General features: G+C 31.5%; 2 protein-coding genes across 2 annotated transcripts; both read left to right on the forward strand.

The window, feature by feature from the left end:
• Positions 1 to 4,978: 4,978 nt before the first annotated feature.
• LOC141720167 (protein MRG2-like) lies at positions 4,979 to 7,187 on the forward strand. The gene is made up of 8 exons (XM_074522523.1): positions 4,979 to 5,092; positions 5,284 to 5,381; positions 5,476 to 5,489; positions 5,979 to 6,076; positions 6,234 to 6,313; positions 6,471 to 6,673; positions 6,936 to 7,020; positions 7,109 to 7,187. The coding sequence occupies exons 1-8, from the start codon at positions 4,979 to 4,981 to the stop codon at positions 7,185 to 7,187; spliced, it is 771 nt and encodes a 256-aa protein (XP_074378624.1).
• A 12,948-nt stretch (positions 7,188 to 20,135) lies between these two features.
• On the forward strand, positions 20,136 to 21,800 carry LOC141720168 (protein MRG2-like). The gene is made up of 6 exons (XM_074522524.1): positions 20,136 to 20,364; positions 20,488 to 20,585; positions 20,741 to 20,820; positions 20,978 to 21,180; positions 21,444 to 21,528; positions 21,629 to 21,800. The coding sequence occupies exons 1-6, from the start codon at positions 20,136 to 20,138 to the stop codon at positions 21,798 to 21,800; spliced, it is 867 nt and encodes a 288-aa protein (XP_074378625.1).
• The last annotated feature ends 2,143 nt before the right edge of the window (positions 21,801 to 23,943 follow it).

The raw sequence follows: 23,943 nt of genomic DNA on the forward strand, positions 1-23,943 counted from the left end.
TCAAAGGATACAGGATTATCATATTTGTGATGGTCTCTTATAGCCCATATTTCTTGTAGTGTTGTCGTAGATTATAAAAAAATATGTTATTAAAAAGCGAAAAAATAAAATTTGGTTCAGAAACTTGTTGAATTAGAAATAGAAGCCGCCAAATTTTCTACTGAAGCCTGTTATCTGAAAATTACTATTACCCAAAAGATACCTTTAAACAACACACCCAATACATATTATACCTCTTTCTCCATCCTTGAAACTCCGTAATAGGTAAACTCGAAGTTGAAGTTGGATTTAAAGCTTTCGTCTTTGGATCTGAATTTAGTTCGTTTCAAGCTTTTATGATATTTGTTTATAGTATGAATTCAATATCTTATTTGTATAATTATTAGTTTAATATTTGTAAACCCTCGATTTATGCCAAGAATGACGACACTGGAGACAAGCAAGGCGAAAAGTGGTTCATTTGGACTGAATTACCCAATGCTGACGAAAGAAAATTACACAGCTTGGGCGATGAAAATGATGGTGTTCATGCAGGCGCATGGGGTGTGGGAGGCTGTGGAACCCAGCGATCCCAAAGCAGAGAAAGATGAAAAAATGGATAAGGTAGCCTTGGCCATGCTATACCAATCCCAGAGGAGATGCTACTCTCACTTGCAGCAAAAAGGACCTCCAAGGAAGCATGGGATGCTCTTAAAATAATGTGTCAAGGAGCCGATCGAGTGAAGGCAGCAAGGGTACAAACGATGAAGGCAGAGTTTGAAACACTCAGTATGAAAGATAGCGAACAAATTGATGACTATTGTATAAAATTAAATGGACTGGTCACTAATATAAGAGCACTGGGTGAAGAAGTAACTGAATCATATGTCGTTAACAAATTGTTGAGATCAGTTCCAGCAAAATTCCTCCAGATCGCGTCCACCATTGAACAGTTCGGAAACCTGGACACAATGTTTGTAGAGGAAGCTGTTGCTTCTCTGAAGGCGCATGAAGAAAGGGTGAAAGGAAAATCAGAAACGGGTAGAGGAGAACTACTACTTACAGAAGAGGAATGGAATAAAAAAGAAGGTGAAGATAAGAAGCTGTTACTTACCAAGGAAGAATGACAAAGACGGACAAACAACAATGAGACAGGTGGAAGTCAGAGATGGAGGGGAGGAAGAGATAAGAGCAGAATTCAGTGCTATAACTGTGGCATCTATGGACATTTCGCAGCTAAGTGTCGCAGACCAAGGAAAAATAAAGAAACAAGGCAAGAGGTGAACATGACGCGTGTGGAAGACGAAGAACCAGCCTTATTACTTGCCAAACATGACAAAGAAGAAGGGGACGTAATGTTGTTAAACGAAAAACAAGTAACGCCTGCACTCTTGACAGAATATGATCGAAAACAAGCTGAATCCAACTTGTGGTATCTCGACAATGGAGCAAGCAATCATATGATGGGTTACAAATCAAAATTTTCAGAATTAAATGAAGAAATCACTGGCCTTGTGCGTTTTGGAGACGGCTCAATGGTGCAAATCAAAGGAAAAGGTTCAATTACTTTCCGGTGCAAAAATGGAGAGGAACACATCTTACATGAGGTATATTATATTCCTGATCTTTGCAGTAATATTATTAGCTTGGGACAATTATCTGAAAGGGGAAATAAGGTAGTACTAAAAGGTGATTATTTGTGGGTTTTTGATAAATGTGAGAAACTCCTTATGAAAGTGAAAAGGTCTCCAAATAGATTATATAAGTTGTTGATGTAATCTGTTAAACCAAAATGCTTATTGTCGAGTACAGACGAGATTGCAAACCTGTGGCACTTACGCCTTGGGCACGTAAACTACAGGGCTATGATGTTGATATCAAAAGACCATATGGTAAGAGGAATGCCGAGAATTAATCTGTGCAAAAATGTGTGTGATGGCTATTTAATGGGAAAGCAGGAAAGAAAACAATTCCCATCCCAAAGCAGTTACTTTGCAACACATATTTTGGATTTAGTCCATGGAGATCTTTGTGGGCCTATAACACCAAAAACTGCTTCTGGAAACAAATACTTCTTTTTACTTGTTGATGATTACAGCAGATACATGTGGGTGTATTTGTTAAAAGGCAAGGATGATGCACTAAATGCATTCAAGAATTTCTGTGATATGGTGGGAAACAAGCCGGGTAAGAAAGTGAAGGTTTTCAGAACTGATCGTGGAGGTGAATTCTGTTGAAATGAATTCAAAGCTTACTGTGAAGGAAATGGGATCGAGAGACACTACACTGCACCTTATACGCCCCAGCAGAATGGGATTGTTGAAAGACGTAACAGAACTGTAGTGGAGATGGCTCGCAGCTGCATGAAGGAGATGAATATTCCCTCGAAATTGTGGGGTGAGGCGATTAGACATGCAGTGTACTTGTTAAATAGGTTACCCACTCAAGCATTGTCTGGACAGACTCCATTTGAAGCATGGTTCGAGGAAAAGCCAAACATTGGACATGTCCGTGTGTTTGGGTGTATCGTTCATATGAAGGTACCAAGCATTCATACCGGAAAGCTAGACGACAGGAGTATGAAGATGGTTAATTTGGGGAAGGAGCCCAGAACTAAAGCCTATCGTCTATACGATCCAGTGAAAAATAAGGTTCATGTAAGCAGGGATGTGGTATTTGAAAAAGACAAAAGGTGGGCATGGAGCGATCAAGGTGAATTCTCCCGTGACAATGTAGAATCAAACGTATTTGATGTCCCAGAGATGAATGGAGCCAGTAAAGAAACCACACACGAATCAGATACAGAGGAGAGTACTGAGAATGATCATGATGTTAGCCACACACCGGAGCAGTCAGATGCAGAAACTAGTACAGAACATGACTCGAACCAAAGCTCTACACCAGTACTAAATACACCAGTGTCAAGTCCCTCAGCTGCAGAAGTCAACAGTAAGAATTATGATGGAAGTGAGCCTCCAAGAAAATTCAGAAGTATAGCAGATTTATATAACAACACAAAGCTCGTCGAACTAGACGAAGAGCTGCTCTTGATGGGGGTTGATGAGCCTACAAGTTACAAGCAGGCAAACAAGGAAGCGGAGTGGAAAGCAGCCATGATGCAAGAAATGGAATCCATAGAAAGAAATAAAACTTGGCATTTGACTGAACTTCCTAAGGGACATAAAGCTATCGATCGTAAAAGGATTTACAAGCTCAAACGGGATGCTGATGGAAATATTGTAAAACACAAAGCAAGGCTCGTCGCGAGAGGTTATGTTCAAGAACAAAGAGTTGACTTCGATGAAATTTTCGATCCTGTAACACGCATTGAAACAGTTCGTCTCTTACTAGCTTTGGCTGCCTGGAACAGTTGGAAAGTACATCATCTAGATGTTAAAACGGCTTTCTTGAATGGGGAGATACACGAGGAAGTGTATGTAAGTCAGCCAGAGGGATTTGAACGAAAAGGAAAGGAACATCTTATCTACAAATTGGCCAAAGCATTGTATGGCCTAAGACAAGCAACCCGTGCCTGGTATGCAAAGCTTAACGAGTGTCTTGAAAGCTTAGACTTTGTAAGATGTCCATATGAACACGCTGTCTACACAAGAAAGAACGGTGATGATGTGATTATTGTCGGAGTATACGTGGATGATCTTTTCATTACAAGTTCATAGGCAACAGTTGTTGAAGATTTCAAGAAGCAGATGAGTAGCAGATTCGAAATGACAGATTTGGGAGAGCTGAGCTATTACTTGGGGATAGAGGTTCAACAAGGAAATGGATTTACAGAGCTTAAGCAAGCTGATTATGCGAGAAAGATTCTTGATAAGGCTGGTATGGCAAGTTGTAACGCCTCAAAATATCCCATGGATCCAAGTTTACAAATGAGTAAAGATGAAGGTGGGAAAATAGTGAATGCCACTGATTATAAGAGCCTGGTCGGGTGCTTGAGATGCCTGGTTCATACCAGGCCGGACATCTCCTACGCTGTAGGAATAGCTAGTAGGTATATGGAACAACCTACGGTTCTTTACTTGGATGCTGTGAAACGTATCATTAGATACATAAAAGGCACGATTCACTACGGGTTAGTATATTCGAAAGGCAGCGGAAATCATTTACTAACAGGGTTCTCAGACAGTGATTTGGCAGGCCATGTGGATGATAGGAAAAGCACAAGTGGCATGGTGTTCTATCTAAACAAAAGCATGATTACTTGGGTATCGCAAAAGCAAAGGTGCGTGGCCTTGTCGTCATGTGAAGCAGAGTTCATGGCTGCTACAGCGACTGCATGTTAGGGTATTTGGCTCAGGAATGTCTTAAGTCAGATAACAGGCAAGTACATTGGTCCTGTAACTATTTACATCGACAAAAAATCAGCCATAGACTTGGCAAGGAATCCGGTCTTTCATGGACGCAGTAAACATATCGACATACGTTACCATTTTATAAGATAATGCATAGAACGAGGAGAGGTGGTACTCAAGCATGTTAGCAGCGAAGGACAGAGAGCTGATGTTCTAACTAAAGCCCTGGTGACAGTCAAGTTTGAACGAATGCGAAGTTTGTTGGGAATCAAGAATTTGTCAGAATATAATTCAGATTAATGGGGAGAAATGTTGATTGTTAATCTGAATTATATTATAAATGGCTGTTTATTTTGTCTGATTTTCTTAGCACTAGTACTGGTCGTGTGTGACTGGGTCAAGTCAGTAGTTGAGTAGTTGTAGGATCGAGTTTAGTGGGTGAGGTGCAGTAGGAGTCTGTTACTTCTGTTCCTGTTTCTTAGCATATGCACGTTTATGTAAGTCAGTATATATTTGATATTAAGCAATGAATAAACAGCAGCGAGTTTGTCGTGCATGAGTTGTTTCTTCTCTGAACAGTTTATATTAAAACACATACATATATATATAATCTGTTAGTAAGAATCCTAGATTCTTATATATAGCGCCCCCTAGTTTGTATCTGCAGGTTTTAAGTGCCCCCTAGGGAAATGCCAAAATCAAAAACTGGGGTTGACTTGATGAACTGTTCCTCGGATAATAGTCTTTATGAAGAAGGTGAGAAAGTTTGGGCTTCTTATAGTGACAAATGGTATGAGGCCAAGGTAAAACTTTGTATATTATCATGCATTTTGATGCATTTTAAAAATTTGATTTCTTGTGTCAAGTCTCATTTCCATTAATTTGTAGAAATAACTGTAAAATGGCTTTTCCTCTCTTTGTATCTTTGACATTCTTTGTGGCCGTTTTTTCACAACAAAATGGGTAAAATCATGTTTCTTAATTTCTTTTATAGGTGTTGACGGTTGTTGAATCTAGCATGACAGCGAAGAGATATTTGGTTCATTATCCTGTGAGTATATTGTTGAGAGATTCACGATGCTTTAATAATGGGTTCTCTCTCTTTTAACAAGCAATAACTTATATAACTTTGGAAGTTTAATAGTCATAATCAAAATTTATTGATTTGGTCCCTTTATATGTGCAGGGTTGGAATAAAAGGTGAGTACATATATGTGGAAGCATGCTCCCTTGTCAAACATTGAATCTTGTTGAATTATGTTTTTTAAGATTTTTTAATGGTGATTGTGTTTGTATACAACTTAAAAGAGTTGCACAATAAAAGAGCAGTGCAACCCATTTTTTGTCACTGGCAGGACATGGCTACTCGTCCTATATACTCAAACATTAAAAAACCTATTTACATAACAGATGGGATGAATGGCTGGGAACTGATCGTCTCATGATTGGCTAAGAACACTAAGTCTGGCCATAAGGGAAAAGCCAAGCAATCTAATGAAGATATTCAAAATCAGTTGGCTACGAACAGTAAGTCTGGCGATAATGGAAAAACAAAGGAGTCTGAAGGTTAGAACTATTTGATATTTCATACATTTATATAATAAAATATATGTTACAAGAGTTCTCAATTTTAACTTATAACACGATCAAGTAGCTTGTGGGGATTAAATTTTGTTTTTCTTTTTTCAGAAATCTTGTTAGCCAAGGAGAATATGAATATTGAAATTCCAAGAATGCTAAAGAAACAACTAGTGGATGATTCTGAATTTGTAACCCGCCTAGGCAAGGTATTTCAGTCTTTCACTTTATAAATTTTAGATGTTTTTCAATTTAATCTCTGGGTTCAAGGTTCAATGAAATAGTGTTGTCGCTATTTTCATTTTTAGCATTCTCTAATGTGATAATGTTAATTATGGTATTGAATTATCCTGTGTTGCCTAGCAGCTTGTTAAGCTTCCTCGCACCCCAAATGTCGATGACATATTGAAGAAGTACTTTAGGTTCAAAGTGAAAAAGAATAACATGTAAGTTGGTGTTCTATATTTGATGTTCCCTATATGTTTTTAAATTCCTGATGCCAGATTACCTAATTAAGTATTTGTATTTTCCTTTTTGGTTACCGTCATATAATTTTTAAATGTCTTTCATGTAGCATTTTTTGTGCTAATGTGGATGCTGTAGTCATCCATCTTCTGACATGCTTTCTGGTAATAGGTTGAGAGATGAAAAACAAGAAATCTTATACGGGATACGTTATTACTTTGACAAAGCACTTCCTACAATGCTACTGTACAATAACGAGCGCAAACAAAAAGAAGCATTGAGTGCAGAGAACATCCCTCCTTCAGTAGCATATGGAGCTGAACATTTATTGCGTCTCTTTGGTATGATTGACTAGTGTTAGAGATGTTTATTAATTCAATTATTTAAGTAGATTTTATCTTACATTCTTTTCATAACAGGATTTAATTTGATAGTATTAGAGTATTAGCATGCATATAATGTGATTACGGCATAATTTCTCACATGTTTCTGTTTTGATTCTATCATCAAATTTTAAATTCTTTTATCTTATTAGAACAATTACCATATTTATGCCATAATATTCTTTTTTTTTGTTAATTTGATTACATTCTCCAATTATAGTAAAGTTACCGGAGATCCTACAAGATGTAAATATTGAAGAAGAAATGCGGATGAAGCTCGAACATGAGATACTGGGCTTGATAAAGTATGTTTTTTCCTTCAAACTACTATGCAAAATTTTTTTATATATTTCTGTGGTTATATATCTAGTACTTAACCATGCTGTTATGCAGGTTTTTGCAGGAAAATCAAAGTACTTTTTTCCTTTCTACCTACCAGACCCCTGAAGATCTGGATGCAGAGAAGAAATAATGATCTAAAGCGATATCACGACTATCTGGCTGATCGGAAGGTTGATAGTTTGTTGGTGGTTCAGATCCTGCTTAGGTTAGATTTATATCCAGGGTGGGCCTAGAGAGTTTTACACTTTTTTGTATTACTATACCCTGGCCTATGTCATTATATATCCCATGTGTAAATGTTTTTAATAGGCTAAATTATCATTGAACTCATGACCAACATGCATCTAGGTCATTAAACTCAAAAAACTTGCTAACTGATCAATGTACTAGAATTAACTTGATATTTAGTCATTAAACATTAAACTTTTTGCGCAAAGGTTAACTCAAAAGAAGGAAAATCGACCAACGTGGGTTGGTACTTGGTTGGTTATGATTATAATTGCGATCGACCAACCATGTTGGATGGTTATATTCGGTTGGAAATGAGGATAAAAATCAAAGGATACACGACTATCATATTTGTGATGGTCTCTTATAGCCCATATTTCTTGTAGTGTTGCCGTAGATTATAAAAAAATATGTTATTAAAAAGCGAAAAAATAAAATTTGGTTCAGAAACTTGTTGAATTGGAAATAGAAGCCGCCAAATTTTCTACTGAAGCCTGTTATCTGAAAATTACTATTACCCAAAAGATACCTTTAAACAACACACCCAATACATATTATACCTCTTTCTCCATCCTTGAAACTCCGTAATAGGTAAACTCGAAGTTGAAGTTGGATTTAAAGCTTTCGTCTTTGGATCTGAATTTAGTTCGTTTCAAGCTTTTATGACATTTGTTTATAGTATGAATTCAATATCTTATTTGTATAATTATTAGTTTATTATTTGTAAACCCTCGATTTTTGGGGATTCTTAATTATTTCAATAATTTTAAAATTCATAATTAATATTTGGAATTCACAATATATGTTAAATATGTCTCTTTGACATTATTTACGACTTCTCACTTTTGTGTGTTTAATTGGGTTCTTATTTTTTTTTGTTAAATTATGTCTCCTTGTATGTGTATTTCAAATTCCGTGTTTTATGGGTTTGTATTTCAATTGATTATAGTATGTTTGTTGGTTAGCTTAAGGAATTAGTTTATGTATATTTATTTGAGTTATTTTTCCGATTTTGTATTGTTATATGGTTAGTGGTGGAAGTTCACATGAATTCATCACATGATGATTCTGAATTGGGGTCTTTGCTTTTCTAGCATATATAAAAAAAACACACAAAAATAAAAAGTAATGTCGTACCACTTTGGCTAAAATATAACATATCAGAATTAAATGTGTTGATTTTTCATATTTTAAAAACATGTCATACCAATTTGTCTCTAATTTCGGCGGAGATTTGCTGCCGAGAGTGCGTTGTCAGCATATGAATTACGATAGATTGCATTCTCCTTTTCAAGTGTCTATTATTAAAAAAATGAAATTCTTGACTCAAATTGTACTTAAAGGTACCAAAAAAATTGAAGTAAATGGTTACTCGACTTTAAGTCTACTTTATATATGCATGTTTATTAAGAGTACCCGAACTCCTTCATCTTCCCGATACTTCATCCATAACTTAGAATCATCAAATGAAATTTTATCCGGCATGTTTTAATACTCATCAGTGGCATATTTTTTGTACTGATTCTTCTTCACACGGGACTTTTGCACTCTCGAACAAGTATTAAATACTCCTTTTTATCCACTTGTTGCAGTGTTCAGGAATATCGTACCTTTCCTATAATGTGTCAAACATAAAATACATTATTTTGAAGCAAATATGAATAAAAAGGAATAGATTTTGGTAATAAAGTTTACCAGAACATAAAATTTCTGATACCTAGCTCTGGATCGTTTATATATCTCACAACCCTAAAGAGGGAAGGCGCATACATATTCGTATCGATTAATATGGTTATTTTTCGCATGTAGTAAGCAGTAGACAAAAACGAATTCATTATTTTAAATGAAATCATCCCTATAACCTCATACTAATTATACATCATAATCTTAGAGAACATTATTTTATAATACTATCATACACAATAAGATTTAAATCAGAATTTTTACCTTTTACAATAGCTTTCTAGTCACCGGAAGTCTCAACTCACCCTTGCCCTATTATCCATAACGCTCTCCAAGCTCCTTTGGATATTCTTTGGCTGGATGCAGGAGTCCTCACACGGTCTCTTCCATATTGCTATTCTCCAAGGTATTATTTTTCTGAATCAATCCTGATTGTATATAATACATATAAAATAATCTTTTCTACTATTATGATATATTCTTAGTAGAGTTTATAGAGAGTGAAGAAGTTTAGCCAGACATATTCAAGGAGAGAGAGAGAATTGAACTTCAGAAATTTTCAGATATCCTTTACATTTCATGCATGGACTTATTTATAGTAGTCCTTCTATATGGTTACAGATTACCGGGATAACCGGTTTCTTTTACATAATTACTAATAATTCTTTTTTGCAGGTTCTTTCCAGGAATCTTTTATTTTCTTTGTCTGCCATTTCTTTGTCTACCATTTCTTCTTTTGTCGTCTCTTCATATTTTCTTCATCTTTATCTTCTGTGTCTTCCATGATATCTTGCAGGATCTGTCATCTTTTCCAGGAAATCTGCTTTTTCTTTTCTTCTTTCTCCATTTTTGTCATTTTGCCTTGATATTTTTGTTGAAGGGAATCTCCTGGTAATATAACTTTTTCATATTTTTGGGTTTCACCATTCAATTTACAGTGTTTTAGTGTATCACACCATTTTTGTATCATGCAAAGGGATCAAAATTCCCTTTGTCATCATCTTTTAGACTGATAATAGGTCTCTTTCGAGGACCTGTTATTCTTTGATAATATTCAGTAGTATGTTTTGCATGATTATATTTCAAGTTTTCTATTTTATCAAGCATTATCTCTAATGCCATAGTACCTGAATTTTGTATAATATTATCATAATATAAGGTTATTATACTTTCGGTGAAACCTCCACCATGGCTTTCAGAAATGATTATAGCTTTCCGAGCTCGTAGTATATCTTGTATTTTGGACCTGAGGGTAGCTAGTCCAATGGCTCATTTTTCACATAACCATTCCTGGAATTTGTTAATATCACAGGGATTTGGCAATTTCAAGCTTTTGGTTTCTCCCACAATATCTGCCATATTCCTTCCCAATTTAAATAGTTGACATATTATTATGGGTTTTCCAACTAGATCAGTTGATACATCAAAAACTTGTATTCCGTATGAGCCTGCTCCCATTTCCCGTACCATAGCTTCCACGGATTTGACAATTATACTTGGTAGCTTTGATATACAATACATGGTTTCATTTGTTAAGATCTTGTCAACAAAACCATGTATAAAGAGGTTATAGACTATGTCAGGTTTTGCATTTTCACAACAAATATATCTGGGATATTTTGTAGATTTTGTCAGTCTGTAAATATCAGGGTTAGATTTATAATCATAATATTTCATCATTTGCTCATATGTTTTCACTATCTCAGGTGAGTGTTTCAGCTTATCACTCATTGATAAATTTGACAGAGTAGTTGATATGTTGGTTGAAGTTGATGGCATGGTTGCAAGCTTTGATGAAAATGTCATAGGTTTTATTGTAGGGATTGCAACTAAAGCTCGTAGAGTTGTTTTGTCTTTTATAGCTTCCATAATTTGTTTCAGAAAATGTTGGTTCTCCTGAACCAGGGTTTCTATCTCCGTTTGGAGTTTGGTGATTTTCTCATTATTGGTTGATATATGAGAAGTGACATCAGTGATATATTTCTCAAAATTTTCCATCTTTTGTTATCCTGCTAAGAACAACAGACAATTAAATTTTCCCTTTACAAAAACAAAATGCATGACATTCAATGGCATTTAATTTTCAAATAATTGATATTAATATTCATCAATATACCTTCTATTAGGAGTGAAATAATAACCAATGTGTTTTTCTATTTCTAGAAATCCTTTATATGCTTCTTCTAGTTTTTCTGTATTATTTTCATCTAATCCTTCGAGAGCAAATTTTTTTATAAATTCTACAGCTTCTGAAGTAGTAGTCCATATTATTAAAGATCCCGATATTATTTTCCATGGTTGAGCTTGTCTTCTTGTATATTCTATTTTCATTGTTTATTTTCTCTGCTAAGATAGTCAGCTAAAACATTTTTTGTTCCTCCTATATTTTTTATTACAAAATCATAACAACAGAAAAAAGATTGCCATTTTCTTCTTTTATTTAATTCTGGTAATAATTCTATTTTATTAGTAATAAAGGCTTTTACTTGAGTATTATCTGTTCTTACTACAAATTGAACAGGCAATAAATGATAATGAAACTTCTTAATCCCATATTTTACAGCTAATAGTTCTTTTTCATTTATGTGGTAGTTTGATTCATTAGGTTTCCAAGTTCCTCGTGCATATCCACATATATGTGGCCTTTCTTTATGTATGTCATCCTTCTCATATGCTATTAGGACTGCTCCCCATCCTATATCGCTAGCATCAGTATATAATTCTAAATGATGTGTTTCTATGGGTATTCTCTGTTTTGGTAAATCTTTCACCTTTTCCTTAAGAATTTTTATACAGTTTTCATGTTCTTTTGTCCATTCAAAAGGTTTATTTTTTGTTAGTTCCTGTAATGGTTTTCTTAATTTAGGTAAGTCTTTAATATGATCTGAGGCATAATTTACTATTCCTAAAAACTGTTGTACCTCTTTTTTATTTTCTAATTTATCCTTAAAATTTATAATCTTTGTTACTATATGATCTTGTAATTGTATACCTTCTTTATCTATTTTGTATCCTAAATATTCTATCTTATTCTTAAAGATTTCAGATTTCTTTTCAGACAATAATATTCCATGCCGGTTTATTGTTTTTATAAATTGCTCTAAATGTTTTATTTAGCTTTATTCTCATGTTTTTTGCTATTACATCTAATTCTTTCTTTTGTTCATTAAATCCTGATACCCTAGTTCTATGTGCATTAGATTTTTCCCATCTATATGAAGCTAAAACTTCCTTTTTTACTAGACATAGATCTGCTCCACTATCTATAAATATTTTTTGTTTTAGGAATTTATATTTTTTATATTCTACATCTGCTTCTATGTATATTGCTACCATTCCTCTCAATTGCTTTCACTAGATGATTCATAATTTATAAAGTTTATTTCATTATCAGTTTCACTAACATAAAACTCTTCATATTCATACCATCTATTGTCATCTTCTTTAATTTATTCTATTTCCATTATAAATTGTGATGTATTTATATATTTTACTTTCTTTTCTTTCAGTTTAGGACATTTATTAGCATAATGTCCTTTTTCATTGCAATTCCAACATTTACATTCACTTATATCTTTCTTTTTAAAAGGTTTTCTTCTAAACTTTCTCTTATTTTTATATCTTCTCCTATTTTCTCGTGTATTTCTAAATTTCCTAAATCTTTTTCTCTTATATCTGTTATATTTATAAGGATTATTTCTATTTTATTTGCTTCTATACTTATCATATGATTTTTTCTTATTATACCTCTTCTTATAGTTCCTATAGGGTTTTTTATCTTCACATCCAAATAGTAGTCTTCTTTCAGTGAATCCACATATTTCTCTTAATCCTAGTTTTTTTTATACTTTTTAACCTTGTGTTGTACCCTATATTCTTCACATTTTCTCACTAGATATCCTCTTAGTACTCTTATTCTTTCACCCAGAGTGTTCTCACGAGGTTCTAACTTATTATATTCCTTAGTTATCTCAGTATTATAAGGTTCTGGTAAATGATCTTAATATAATTATTGATATATATGTCCTTCTTCGGGTAAGAATCTAGCTTCATAAAAGAATTTAGTAAAACTTATAGTATATTCTGATAACTTGTTAATTTTACAGCATTTCATGTTATTTAGATTCATTATTATTTCTATTTTTCTTTTTATTAGAACTTGGTCTCTATCTACTATCCAAGGATCTCCTAAGAATTCTCTTTTTAATATCATATCAAATATTTGTAACATTGATTTCCAATCCGTTGCATACCTTAGTACTTCAGTTTTTAAGTGATATTCTATGGATTCTATCCAATATGCTACCTTTCCAATTAACGTTTTTGAGATCAAGTTATAAGTATATTCTAACTCATCTGTATGAGTGGAGTTCATTAATGCTATATACATTCCTAAATTCCAATCAGTTATTCTCCTACTAATTTCTTGTTCTTCATATACATTATCTAAGTCTAAAAAGTATCCATTTAAGTTTACGCCTTGTGAGATTGATCCTATGAATTCTTTAAATTCATTATGTTGTCCTATTGGTATGTGTTTTGGTATCGTGTCCCTATATCTTGTTATAACTTCCATATTATGGTCGGTTACTTCTTCTTCTGGGTAGTTATCCATCTCCTCATTTTTTATTCCTTCAGTTTCTATATCAGTATAATTATCTTTATCTTCTTGGTCACTATTCGATTCTTGTTTTATTACTGCATTTATATTTTTCATTCTTTCTAAAGCTTCTATTATATTTTTATTTTCTATTTCTATTTCAGAATTTTCCTCATAACTACTGTTATATTCTTCTATTATATTCACCGTTTTTCCTAAATTATATTGTTCCGATTCACTAGTACTTGTATTATTATTTGTAGACACGGTACTAGAAACTTCACTTGTATCCTTTTTTTTCCTTTTAACTTATTTAATTGCTTTTTCAATATTTCTATTTCTTTTTTTAATTTCTTCTGTTTTTTCATTTAATTCCTTTTTTATTTGTCTTAAATCTCTTTTTACCTCTTTTAGTTCTTTTTTAGTTTCTTTATATTTATTTTTATATTTTTTATATTTTTCTAACCATTCTTCATTAGTATTTAATCGTAGTTTTTTATTCTCCGTTCTTATTTCTTCTACTTCATCCTTTTATTGTTCTAATTTTGACTTTAAATATTCTATCACAGTTGTATCAATCTTAAACTCAGCTTTACTTTCACTAGTTGTTTCCTTTTTTAATGGTTCATACTTATATTTTTCTCTTTCTAAAATTTCTTTTCCATGATTCTTTAAAAATGTTATCACATTATATTCTTTTTGTTCTTTAGTTTCCATTAGAACTTTCCTTTTTTACTAAGTTGTCCCAAATTATGTAATACTTTTCCTATTGGTTCAGATATATTAGGTTTCATTTTACTTATATCTATCATCATTCGCTTATTAACTCTCTTTTAGTTCTGACTTATTTGTAATTTCTTTTTTTGGTATAATTTCTTGTTTTCCTTCTTCTAATTTTATTAACTTGTCTAGTATCATTTTTAAAGTAGGTATTTCAGAATTATTCCATAAGCTTGTTAACTCTTCTCCTTTTATTTGTCTCAAATTTTCTTGATTATCTTGTTTTTCTATCAATCTCATTATTGCATTTAGTTTTTCTTTAACTATTATTTCTTCACATAAATGTTTTATAAATTCTGAGTCTGACATTTTATTATTTGTTGATTCGCTTCTTCCAACCATTTCCAACATCTATCCAATATTTACTAGTATTTTTACTATGTTCTTCTAATTTCTTAATATCAATTTCTAACTTTGTTTGTCTTTCCTTATATTCTAAGTATTTTATTTGTGAATCTATTTCGCTTTCTAACATACTCTGTATCTTCTTTAACTTTTCTTTCTTATTCCTTAATTTTTCTTGTATATTCATAGTTTTTCTATAAATATTTCTTTTCCTTGATCTACTATTTTTATTCCATTATTATTTATTTTATAATTTATCATTTTTAAGAAGTCGCTCCCTAATAATAATTCAATCGAACTATCATATTCTATTACTCCTATATTTATATTATATTCCAAGTCAAATATTTTAAATTTTAAATTAGTACATTTAGTAATAAATATTTCTCTATCATTTTCTGCATATCTGTAAGTTTGAGGTTCTATCCATTTATAATTTTCTTCATTTACCTTGCTTATATGAATAAAACTTTTGGTAGCTCCTGTATTAATTTCTGCTATACAGTCTCTTGTTATTGTTTCGTCAAATATTATTATTTTTATTTTCAAACTATCAGTATCTATCTTTATTAAATCTATCTTTCTATTCGTCATACTCATTGATCTAATTAATCTTATAGGATTTTGTTCTTTTCTAAAACTTAATCTGGATCCTTCTAATATTGGTTTAATTCTCTGCTTTGGAATCATTTGTCTATTACTAAAATCTATTGTAATTTCTTCTGGGATGGTTATTTGAGATTCTTCTTTATGTTCAATTTTTTCTAATATATCATTATATAACTTTTGTACTATTATTCCTAATTCCGTTTGTTTCTGTACGTGATGGTTTCCAGTCATAGCATAAACCATTTTGGTTTCTATACTAATAACTTTACTTCCTTTTTGCATTTTTATTCCATTTAACTTATAGTATAATGTTAAAGATCTTTCTTTATTTTCATCCCATAGTGATATACTGATATCGGGTTGTATTATAAATTTTAATTTCTGATATATCAAGTTTCCTTTTATTACCGCTATTAATGAATCTTGTATATTTCCTATTATTCTATCATCCAATACATATATCTGTATAGGAGTATCGATATTTTTCTGAAAATATGCTTTTATTGTAAATTCTATTGCTCCAAAATATATATATTTTTAGTTTATTTGCTTCCTTTTATTTTAATTTGGATAATTCTCTTTTTATTAATCCATTCGTTATTAAATTTATTCTTGTTTTTCCATTTATTGTTTCTATATTTATTACATTCTCATGTTTTTGGGCTATATACCTAACTTCCTTATTTCTTTCAAAATATGATGTCTTGAATATCTTTTTTATTGTTAATTCTTCTGTTTCACTTTGAATTTGATTATATATATATCTGGTTTAAAACTTAGGGTTTGTGATGTTGCTCCTTCGTATTCATCCATTTGATAATATATATCTTGTTTTTCACTTATTTATTCTAATGACATTTTATCCATCTATATTTTATCCAGTTATATTATTTGTTAAAATTATTCTTTTAAGTCCTTGTATTCTTAGTTTATTATTTCTAAATGTTATTATCATATTTCCAAGTTGTTGGTAAATTCTCATAATTTCTTCGTTATTCTCTCTTGTCCATGTTATTTTATTTTTTCTTTCTAATAATTTTTCCAGATCTATTTCTAATTTTTCTTGATTTTTTATTAATTGCTTTAGTTTTCTATTATTTCTAGTTATTGCATTTGGATCTGTCCAATTCTTTTTTAATTTTTTGTCTTAAATCGTCTATTAATCTATATTGTTCAGTTAATACTTCTTTTAAGTCTTTTATTTCGATTTCTAAATTAGTTTCTTTTATAAAATTTTCTCGTTTTAATAAAAGTTTTTCTTCCTCTAGTCTCCTAATTTTTTCATCTATTTCTTCCAACATTGTTTGTAACATAGCTATAATATCTAATTTTTCATTTATTATTTGCTTGCTTATCTTACAACTTTCAATATGTTGATTTATTAGCCTGTTATATGTTGGTTCTTTATCAGCTATATACTGAATTGATCGTATCCTTAAATCTTCCATAAGTCAGATTAATTATCTGTATAAAATTTTCTTACACATCTGTTGTGTTGCTTTGTTTTCTACTATAAATAAAATTAATAGAGTTGCTATTATTTTAGATTTATATTCTTTATTCCTTTCCCTATTTATTCTTGCTGGAGGTCGCAATAGTAATTTTATTTCATTTTCACTATTCATGTACTTTTTACTATTCATTAGTTACTATTCACTGTCTACTATTCACGACTACTTTTGCTACAGTGTTTTTATTGTTCATCTCCCGCCTATTACTAGCTCTGATACCAATTTCTGATACCTAGCTCTGGATCGTTTATATATTTTTTGTTCTTCTAGAATAACATGCAGAGGACATGAGTAAGAGACACATGATCCTTAACTAGCATCCGCAGAAAATTTCTTATCTCTCGTCTAGGATTCTGCATTTATTCAATTTAATCACCACCTTTTTATTAGAGAGCTCTTTACCTAATTATGATCAACTTTCGCAGGGTAGAGCTCCTCTACCACATCTGTTATATCTGCATCTTCCTCCTATGTAGTTTCTATGCCTTCTGAAAGGCCTATTCTTGATCCACCAGTCATCCCCCCGAGAGGCTGTAAAGAAGGTATATCGGCTTAGTATTCAGACATATAAAAGAAGTCATGAACTCCAGAAAGGAGGGAACCGAAAGAAAGATACGTGCACATGGTACTGCTACTTTAAAGCCTAGGGCTAATAACAAACTCCTACCACGAACTTTTAACATTTTGACACTCCTCTAAATTTTTTAGGAGCTGTCCAGGTATAAAAGATGTAGAAATTTTTTAGGAGCTATACTCTAAATTATCATACAATTTGGAATTCATGTGTAAATATAGAGTACCTGTTCAACTTCTTCTTAATTATCATTTAAAGTAGACTAACCAGTATCCTCAACCCTTGGATCAACTTCAAGGTTTTGCTCATGACCTTCCCGTAAAGCCACAAAAGAAGTAACTGAACCACTTTCAATATTGCCATGTTATTTTTACAACTTACTACATGTCGGCTTTAAAAGGTTTCGTGAAGGTGAACTCTTCACTTCCTTATTTGTAGAAGTGTAGATTTACTTGCTTTCTTCGCTATAGCTGGCACATGGTTCTTCTCAACTTAGGAAGGAGTTCTGAGACCAGATTTTATCTTCTTTATCTTGGCAGACTTAATACAAAAAATTAAAATCTTAACTGATTACATACATTACTATTATTTTATCCTAATAAAAAATAGTAACCAAACTGATCACATGATTACTTGTTTTTAGTCACATAATTTTATGGGAATTAATGATTATCTAATTAGTTTATTAACCATTTTACATTCTTTTTTTTCCATGAATTTCTATAAATAATTTTCTTAATTTCTATCTCAATTTTATTACCATATAATAATTATAATAAAATGCATTATAATTGCAGATCAGTGAACACGATGTACTGTCGATGAATCATTGTTGAGAATTATCAATACAAAGTTCTTGTCCCTACTTAGTGCTTCTATTCACAATAGTTTCACTCCTTTTTTTGCACCCGAATTATCAATTTCTTGTGAATGCTTCTTATTGAGTAATTTTGACATCAAAGTTTTAATTTTTTGTTGTTTTATTTTCAACTAAACCTCTCAAGTAGAGGGTAGTACAATTTTGAACAAAAAACAAAGAGTTTAAAAGTATTTTTTTACTCTTGCTACAATCAAAGTTTCCTCTTTTTTTGTTGGCAACAAGAGTTGAGTGTTTGGCCTGACATATGAGTCAGGAGTCAGAATGTCATAATCAGTATATTAATTGAGTTGCAATTAAGGTATGAATTGATTGTATTTTTCTTTTGAATTATTTTGTCAAATAAAATTATTCCTCGAAATTATTAGATTAGTTATTTGACCAAAAGATTTCAATTAGTGTCTTGATTGAAGGCTAATGTTATATCTTTTATAGATGACTTATTTGATGACATATATTTTGGCCTTTTACATGCCACTTTGTTGGTTCTTTTTGTTAGACTTTATTTTATATCTTTGTTTTTATGAATTGTATGTACATTCATTCATTATAATAAATTAATATTTATCACGTTTAATTTTCTCTCATTTTTAACATATTCTCCTTATTTTATTTTAATTTTTTAATTTGTTGTTGTTTTCACGATACTTGAAAGAGATTTAATTGGTGTTCTCTTATCAGATTTTAAAACACAATGCTCACTTTTCAAATTAATTTAACTACAATTTTGGTGACATGAAGGAATTCTGGTAACTTTTGGAAGACACTAGTTTTATTCTTAATTTTAGTATAGAATGTAATGTATAGGGGCACTCTTTTCCCCCCTAGTTTTTTCATGCGGTTTCACTTTTGAGGGGTTCAAAAAGATTTTTAGTGTGTTATTTTAGACATTCAATTAGATGATATATTTTTATCAATGAGGAAATTGTTTCTCTAGATTTTATTCTCGATTTTTTATAGCTAAAAATATTTCCTAGCATATTTTCTAGCAAATAAAAAAATATAATATGCGAGTTTAAATGGAATAAATGTATAGTATGTGTCTAGGTGACCAAACATTGAAAACGTTGAAAGTTTTGATTTTTGGTCATAATTTTTATATTTATAACTAACCAATTATCTTTTCACGTAAAACACATTATGTTTTCTAATTTTCTCAACTAAAACACCTCATTTTAAGAAAGTACCTGTTTTGTATTTTTTAATTTAACTTTGATGATTAGTTAGGTTAAAATTTATAACTTGTGGTATAACTAGTATAAATATTTTCAAGACACTTGAACATAATTTACATATTTTTTTCCCATAAAAAAAGAGCTCTAATTTTTTTTCAATCTCTTCTTTAAAGTATTAAAAAAATAGAAGCATTCTTTTTTGAAAAATGAACAAAATATTGTATAAATTGTAAGAATTGTAAAAGGACACGACTGTTCAGCTAACGAAGCCACTAGTGGCCGTTTTTTCACAAAAAAATGGGTAAAATCATGTTTCTTAATTTCTTTTATAGGTGTTGACCGTTGTTATATCTAGCATGACAGCAAAGAGATATTTGGTTCATTATCCTGTGAGTATATTGTTGAGAGATTCACGATGCTTTAATAATGGGTTCTCTCTCTTTTAACAAGCAATAACTTATACAACTTTGGAAGTTTAATAGTCATAATCAAAATTTATTGATTTAGTCCCTTTATATGTGCAGGGTTGGAATAAAAGGTGAGTACATATATGTGGAAGCATGCTCCCTTGTCAAACATTGAATCTTGTTGAATTGTGTTTTTTAAGATTTTTTAATGGTGATTGTGTTTGTATACATATTAAAAGAGTTGCACAATAAAAGAGCAGTGCAACCCATTTTTTGTCACTGGCAAGACATGGTTAATGGTCCTATAAACTCAAACATTAAAAAACCTATATACATAACAGATGGGATGAATGGCTGGGAACTGATGAAGTTTACTGATGAGAATATTCAAATTCAGTTGGCTAAGAACACTAAGTCTGGCCATAAGGGAAAAGCCAAGCAATCTAATGAAGATATTCAAAATCAGTTGGCTACGAACACTAAGTCTGGCGATAAGGGAAAAGCAAAGGACTCTGATGGTTAGAACTATTTTATATTTCATACGTTTATACAATAAAATATATGTTACAAGAGTTCTCAATTTTAACTTATAACACGATCAAGTAGCTCGCGGGGATTAAATTTTGTTTTTCTTTTTTCAGAAATCTTGTTAGGCGAGGAGAATATGAATATTGAAATTCCAAGAATGCTAAAGAAACAACTAGTGGATGATTCTGAATTTGTAACCCGCCTAGGCAAGGTATTTCAGTCTTTCACTTTATAAATTTTAGATGTTTTTCAATTTAATCTCTCGGTTCAAGGTTCAATGAAATAGTGTTGTCGCTATTTTCATTTTTAGCATTCTCTAATGTGATAATGTTAATTATGGTATTGAATTGTCCTGTCGCCTCGCAGCTTATTAAGCTTCCTCGCACCCCAAATGTCGATGACATATTGAAGAAGTACTTTAGCTTCAAAGTGAAAAAGAATAACATGTAAGTTGGTGTTCTATATTTGATGTTCCCTATATGTTTTTAAATTCCTGATTCCAGATTACCTAATTAAGTATTTGTATTTTCCATTTTGGTTACCGTCATATAATTTTTAAATGTCTTTCATGTAGCATTTTTTGTGATAATGTGGATGCTGTAGTCATCCATCTTCTGACATGCTTTCTGGTAATAGGTTGAGAGATGAAATACAAGAAATCTTATACGGGATACGTTATTACTTTGACAAAGCACTTCCTACAATGCTACTGTACAATAACGAGCGCAAACAATACGAAACATTGAGTGCAGAGAACATCCCTCCTTCAGTAGCATATGGAGCTGAACATTTATTGCGTCTCTTTGGTATGATTGACTAGTGTTAGAGATGTTTATTAAAACAATTATTTAAGTAGATTTTATCTTACATTCTTTTCATAACAGGATTTAATTTGATAGTATTAGAGTATTAGCATGCATATAATGTGATTACGGCATAATTTCTCACATGTTTCTGTTTTGATTCTATCATCAAATGTTTAAATTCTTTTATCTTATTAGAACAATTACCATATTTATGCCACAATATTCTTTTTTTTTGTTAATTTGATTACATTCTCCAATTATAGTTAAGTTACCGGAGATCCTACAAGATGTAAATATTGAAGAAGAAATGCGGATGAAGCTCGAACATGAGATACTGGGCTTGATAAAGTATGTTTTTTACTTCAAACTACTATGCAAAAATTTTTGTTTTATACTTCTGTGGTTATATATCTAGTACTTAACCATGCTATTATGAAGGTTTTTGCAGGAAAATTAAAGTACTTTTTTCCTTTCTACCTACCAGACCCCTGAAGATCTGGATGCAGAGAAGAAATAATGATCTAAAGCTATATCACGGCTATCTGGCTGATCGGAAGGTTGATAGTTTGTTGGTGGTTCAGATCATGCTTAGGTTAGATTTATATCCAGGGCGGGCCTAAAGAGTTTTACACTTTTTTGTATTACTATACCCTGGCCTATGTCATTATATATCCCATGTATAAATGTTTTTAATAGGCTAAATTATCATTGAACTCATGACCAACATGCATCTAGGTCATTAAACTCAAAAAACTTGCTAACTGATCAATGTACTAGAATTAACTTGCTATTTAGTTATTAAACATTAAACTTTTTGCACAAAGGTTAACTCAAAAGAAGGAAAATCGACCAATGTGGGTTGGCACTTGGTTGGTTATGATTATAATTGTGATCGACCAACCATGTTGGATGGTTATATTTGGTTGGAAATGAGGATAAAAATCAAAGGATACAGGATTATCATATTTGTGATGGTCTTTTATAGCCCATATTTCTTGTAGTGTTGCCGTAGATTATAAAAAAATATGTTATTAAAAAGCGAAAAAATAAAATTTGGTTCAGAAACTTGTTGAATTGGAAATAGAAGCCGCCAAATTTTCTACTGAAGCCTGTTATCTGAAAATTACTATTACCCAAAAGATACCTTTAAACAACACACCCAATACATATTATACCTCTTTCTCCATCCTTGAAACTCCGTAATAGGTAAACTCGAAATTGAAGTTGGATTTAAAGCTTTCGTCTTTGGATCTGAATTAAGTTCGTTTCAAGCTTTTATGACATTTGTTTATAGTATGAATTCAATATCTTATTTGTATAATTATTAGTTTAATATTTGTAAACCCTCGATTTTTGGGGATTCTTAATTATTTCAATAATTTTAAAATTCGTAATTAATATTTGGAATTCACAATATATGTTAAATATGTCTCTTTGACATTATTTACGTCTTCTCACTTTTGTGTGTTTAATTGGGTTCTTATTTTTTTTTGTTAAATTATGTCTCCTTGTATGTGTATTTCAAATTCCGTGTTTTATGGGTTTGTATTTCAATTGATTATAGTATGTTTGTTGGTTAGCTTAAGGAATTAGTTTATGTATATTTATTTGAGTTATTTTTCCGATTTTGTATTGTTATATGGTTAATGGTGGAAGTTCACATGAATTCATCACATGATGATTCTGAATTGGGGTCTTTGCTTTTCTAGCATATATAAAAAAACACACAAAAATAAAAAGTAATGTCGTACCACTTTGGCTAAAATATAACATATCAGAATTAAATGTGTTGATTTTTCATATTTTAAAAACATGTCATACCAATTTGTCTCTAATTTCAGCGGAGATTTGCTGACGAGAGTGCGTTGTCAGCATATGAATTACGATAGACTGCATTCTCCTTTTCAAGTGTCTATTATTAAAAAAAATAAATTCTTGACTCAAATTGTACTTAGAGGTACCAAAAAAATTGAAGTAAATGGTTACTCGACTTTAAGTCTACTTTATATATGCATGTTTATTAAGAGTACCCGAACTCCTTCATCTTCCCGATACTTCATCCATAACTTAGAATCATCAAATGAAATTTTATCTGGCATGTTTTAATACTCGTCAGTGGCATATTTTTTGTACTGATTCTTCTTCACACGGGACTTTTGCACTCTCGAACAAGTATTAAATACTCCTTTTTATCCACTTGTTGCAGTGTTCAGGAATATCGTACCTTTCCTATAATGTGTCAAACATAAAATACATTATTTTGAAGCAAATATGAATAAAAAGGAATAGATTTTGGTAATAAAGTTTACTAGAACATAAAATTTCTGATACCTAGCTCTGGATCGTTTATATATCTCACAACCCTAAAGAGGGAAGGTGCATACATATTCGTATCGATTAATATAATTATTTTTCGCATGTAGTAAGCAGTAGACAAAAACGAATTCATTATTTTAAATGAAATCATCCCTATAACCTCATACTAATTATACATCATAATCTTAGAGAACATTATTTTATAATGCTATCATACACAATAAGATTTAAATCAGAATTTTTACCTTTTACAATAGCTTTCTGGTCACCGGAAGTCTCAACTCACCCTTGCCCTATTATCCATAACGCTCTCCAAGCTCCTTTGGATATTCTTTGGCTGGATGCAGGAGTCCTCACACGGTCTCTTCCATATTGCTATTCTTCAAGGTATTATTTTTCTGAATCAATCCTGATTGTATATAATACATATAAAATAATCTTTTCTAC

The sequence above is a fragment of the Apium graveolens genome, chromosome 4 (genome assembly GCF_009905375.1).
Source record: "Apium graveolens cultivar Ventura chromosome 4, ASM990537v1, whole genome shotgun sequence".
NCBI lineage: Eukaryota > Viridiplantae > Streptophyta > Magnoliopsida > Apiales > Apiaceae > Apium > Apium graveolens.

What these genes read in the sequence shown, in the direction of transcription:
- LOC141720168 (XM_074522524.1), top strand. Translation starts at nt 20,136, where the DNA reads ATGGTTAATGGTCCTATAAACTCAAACATTAAAAAACCTATATACATA. An exon ending in AAAGTGAAAAAGAATAACAT is followed by an intron (nt 20,821 to 20,977) that starts GTAAGTTGGTGT and finishes TGGATGCTGTAG; the next exon opens with TCATCCATCTTCTGACATGC. An exon ending in GAGATACTGGGCTTGATAAA is followed by an intron (nt 21,529 to 21,628) that starts GTATGTTTTTTA and finishes AGGTTTTTGCAG; the next exon opens with GAAAATTAAAGTACTTTTTT.
- LOC141720167 (XM_074522523.1), top strand. Translation starts at nt 4,979, where the DNA reads ATGCCAAAATCAAAAACTGGGGTTGACTTGATGAACTGTTCCTCGGAT. An exon ending in ACAAATGGTATGAGGCCAAG is followed by an intron (nt 5,093 to 5,283) that starts GTAAAACTTTGT and finishes TTTCTTTTATAG; the next exon opens with GTGTTGACGGTTGTTGAATC. An exon ending in ACATTTATTGCGTCTCTTTG is followed by an intron (nt 6,674 to 6,935) that starts GTATGATTGACT and finishes CTCCAATTATAG; the next exon opens with TAAAGTTACCGGAGATCCTA.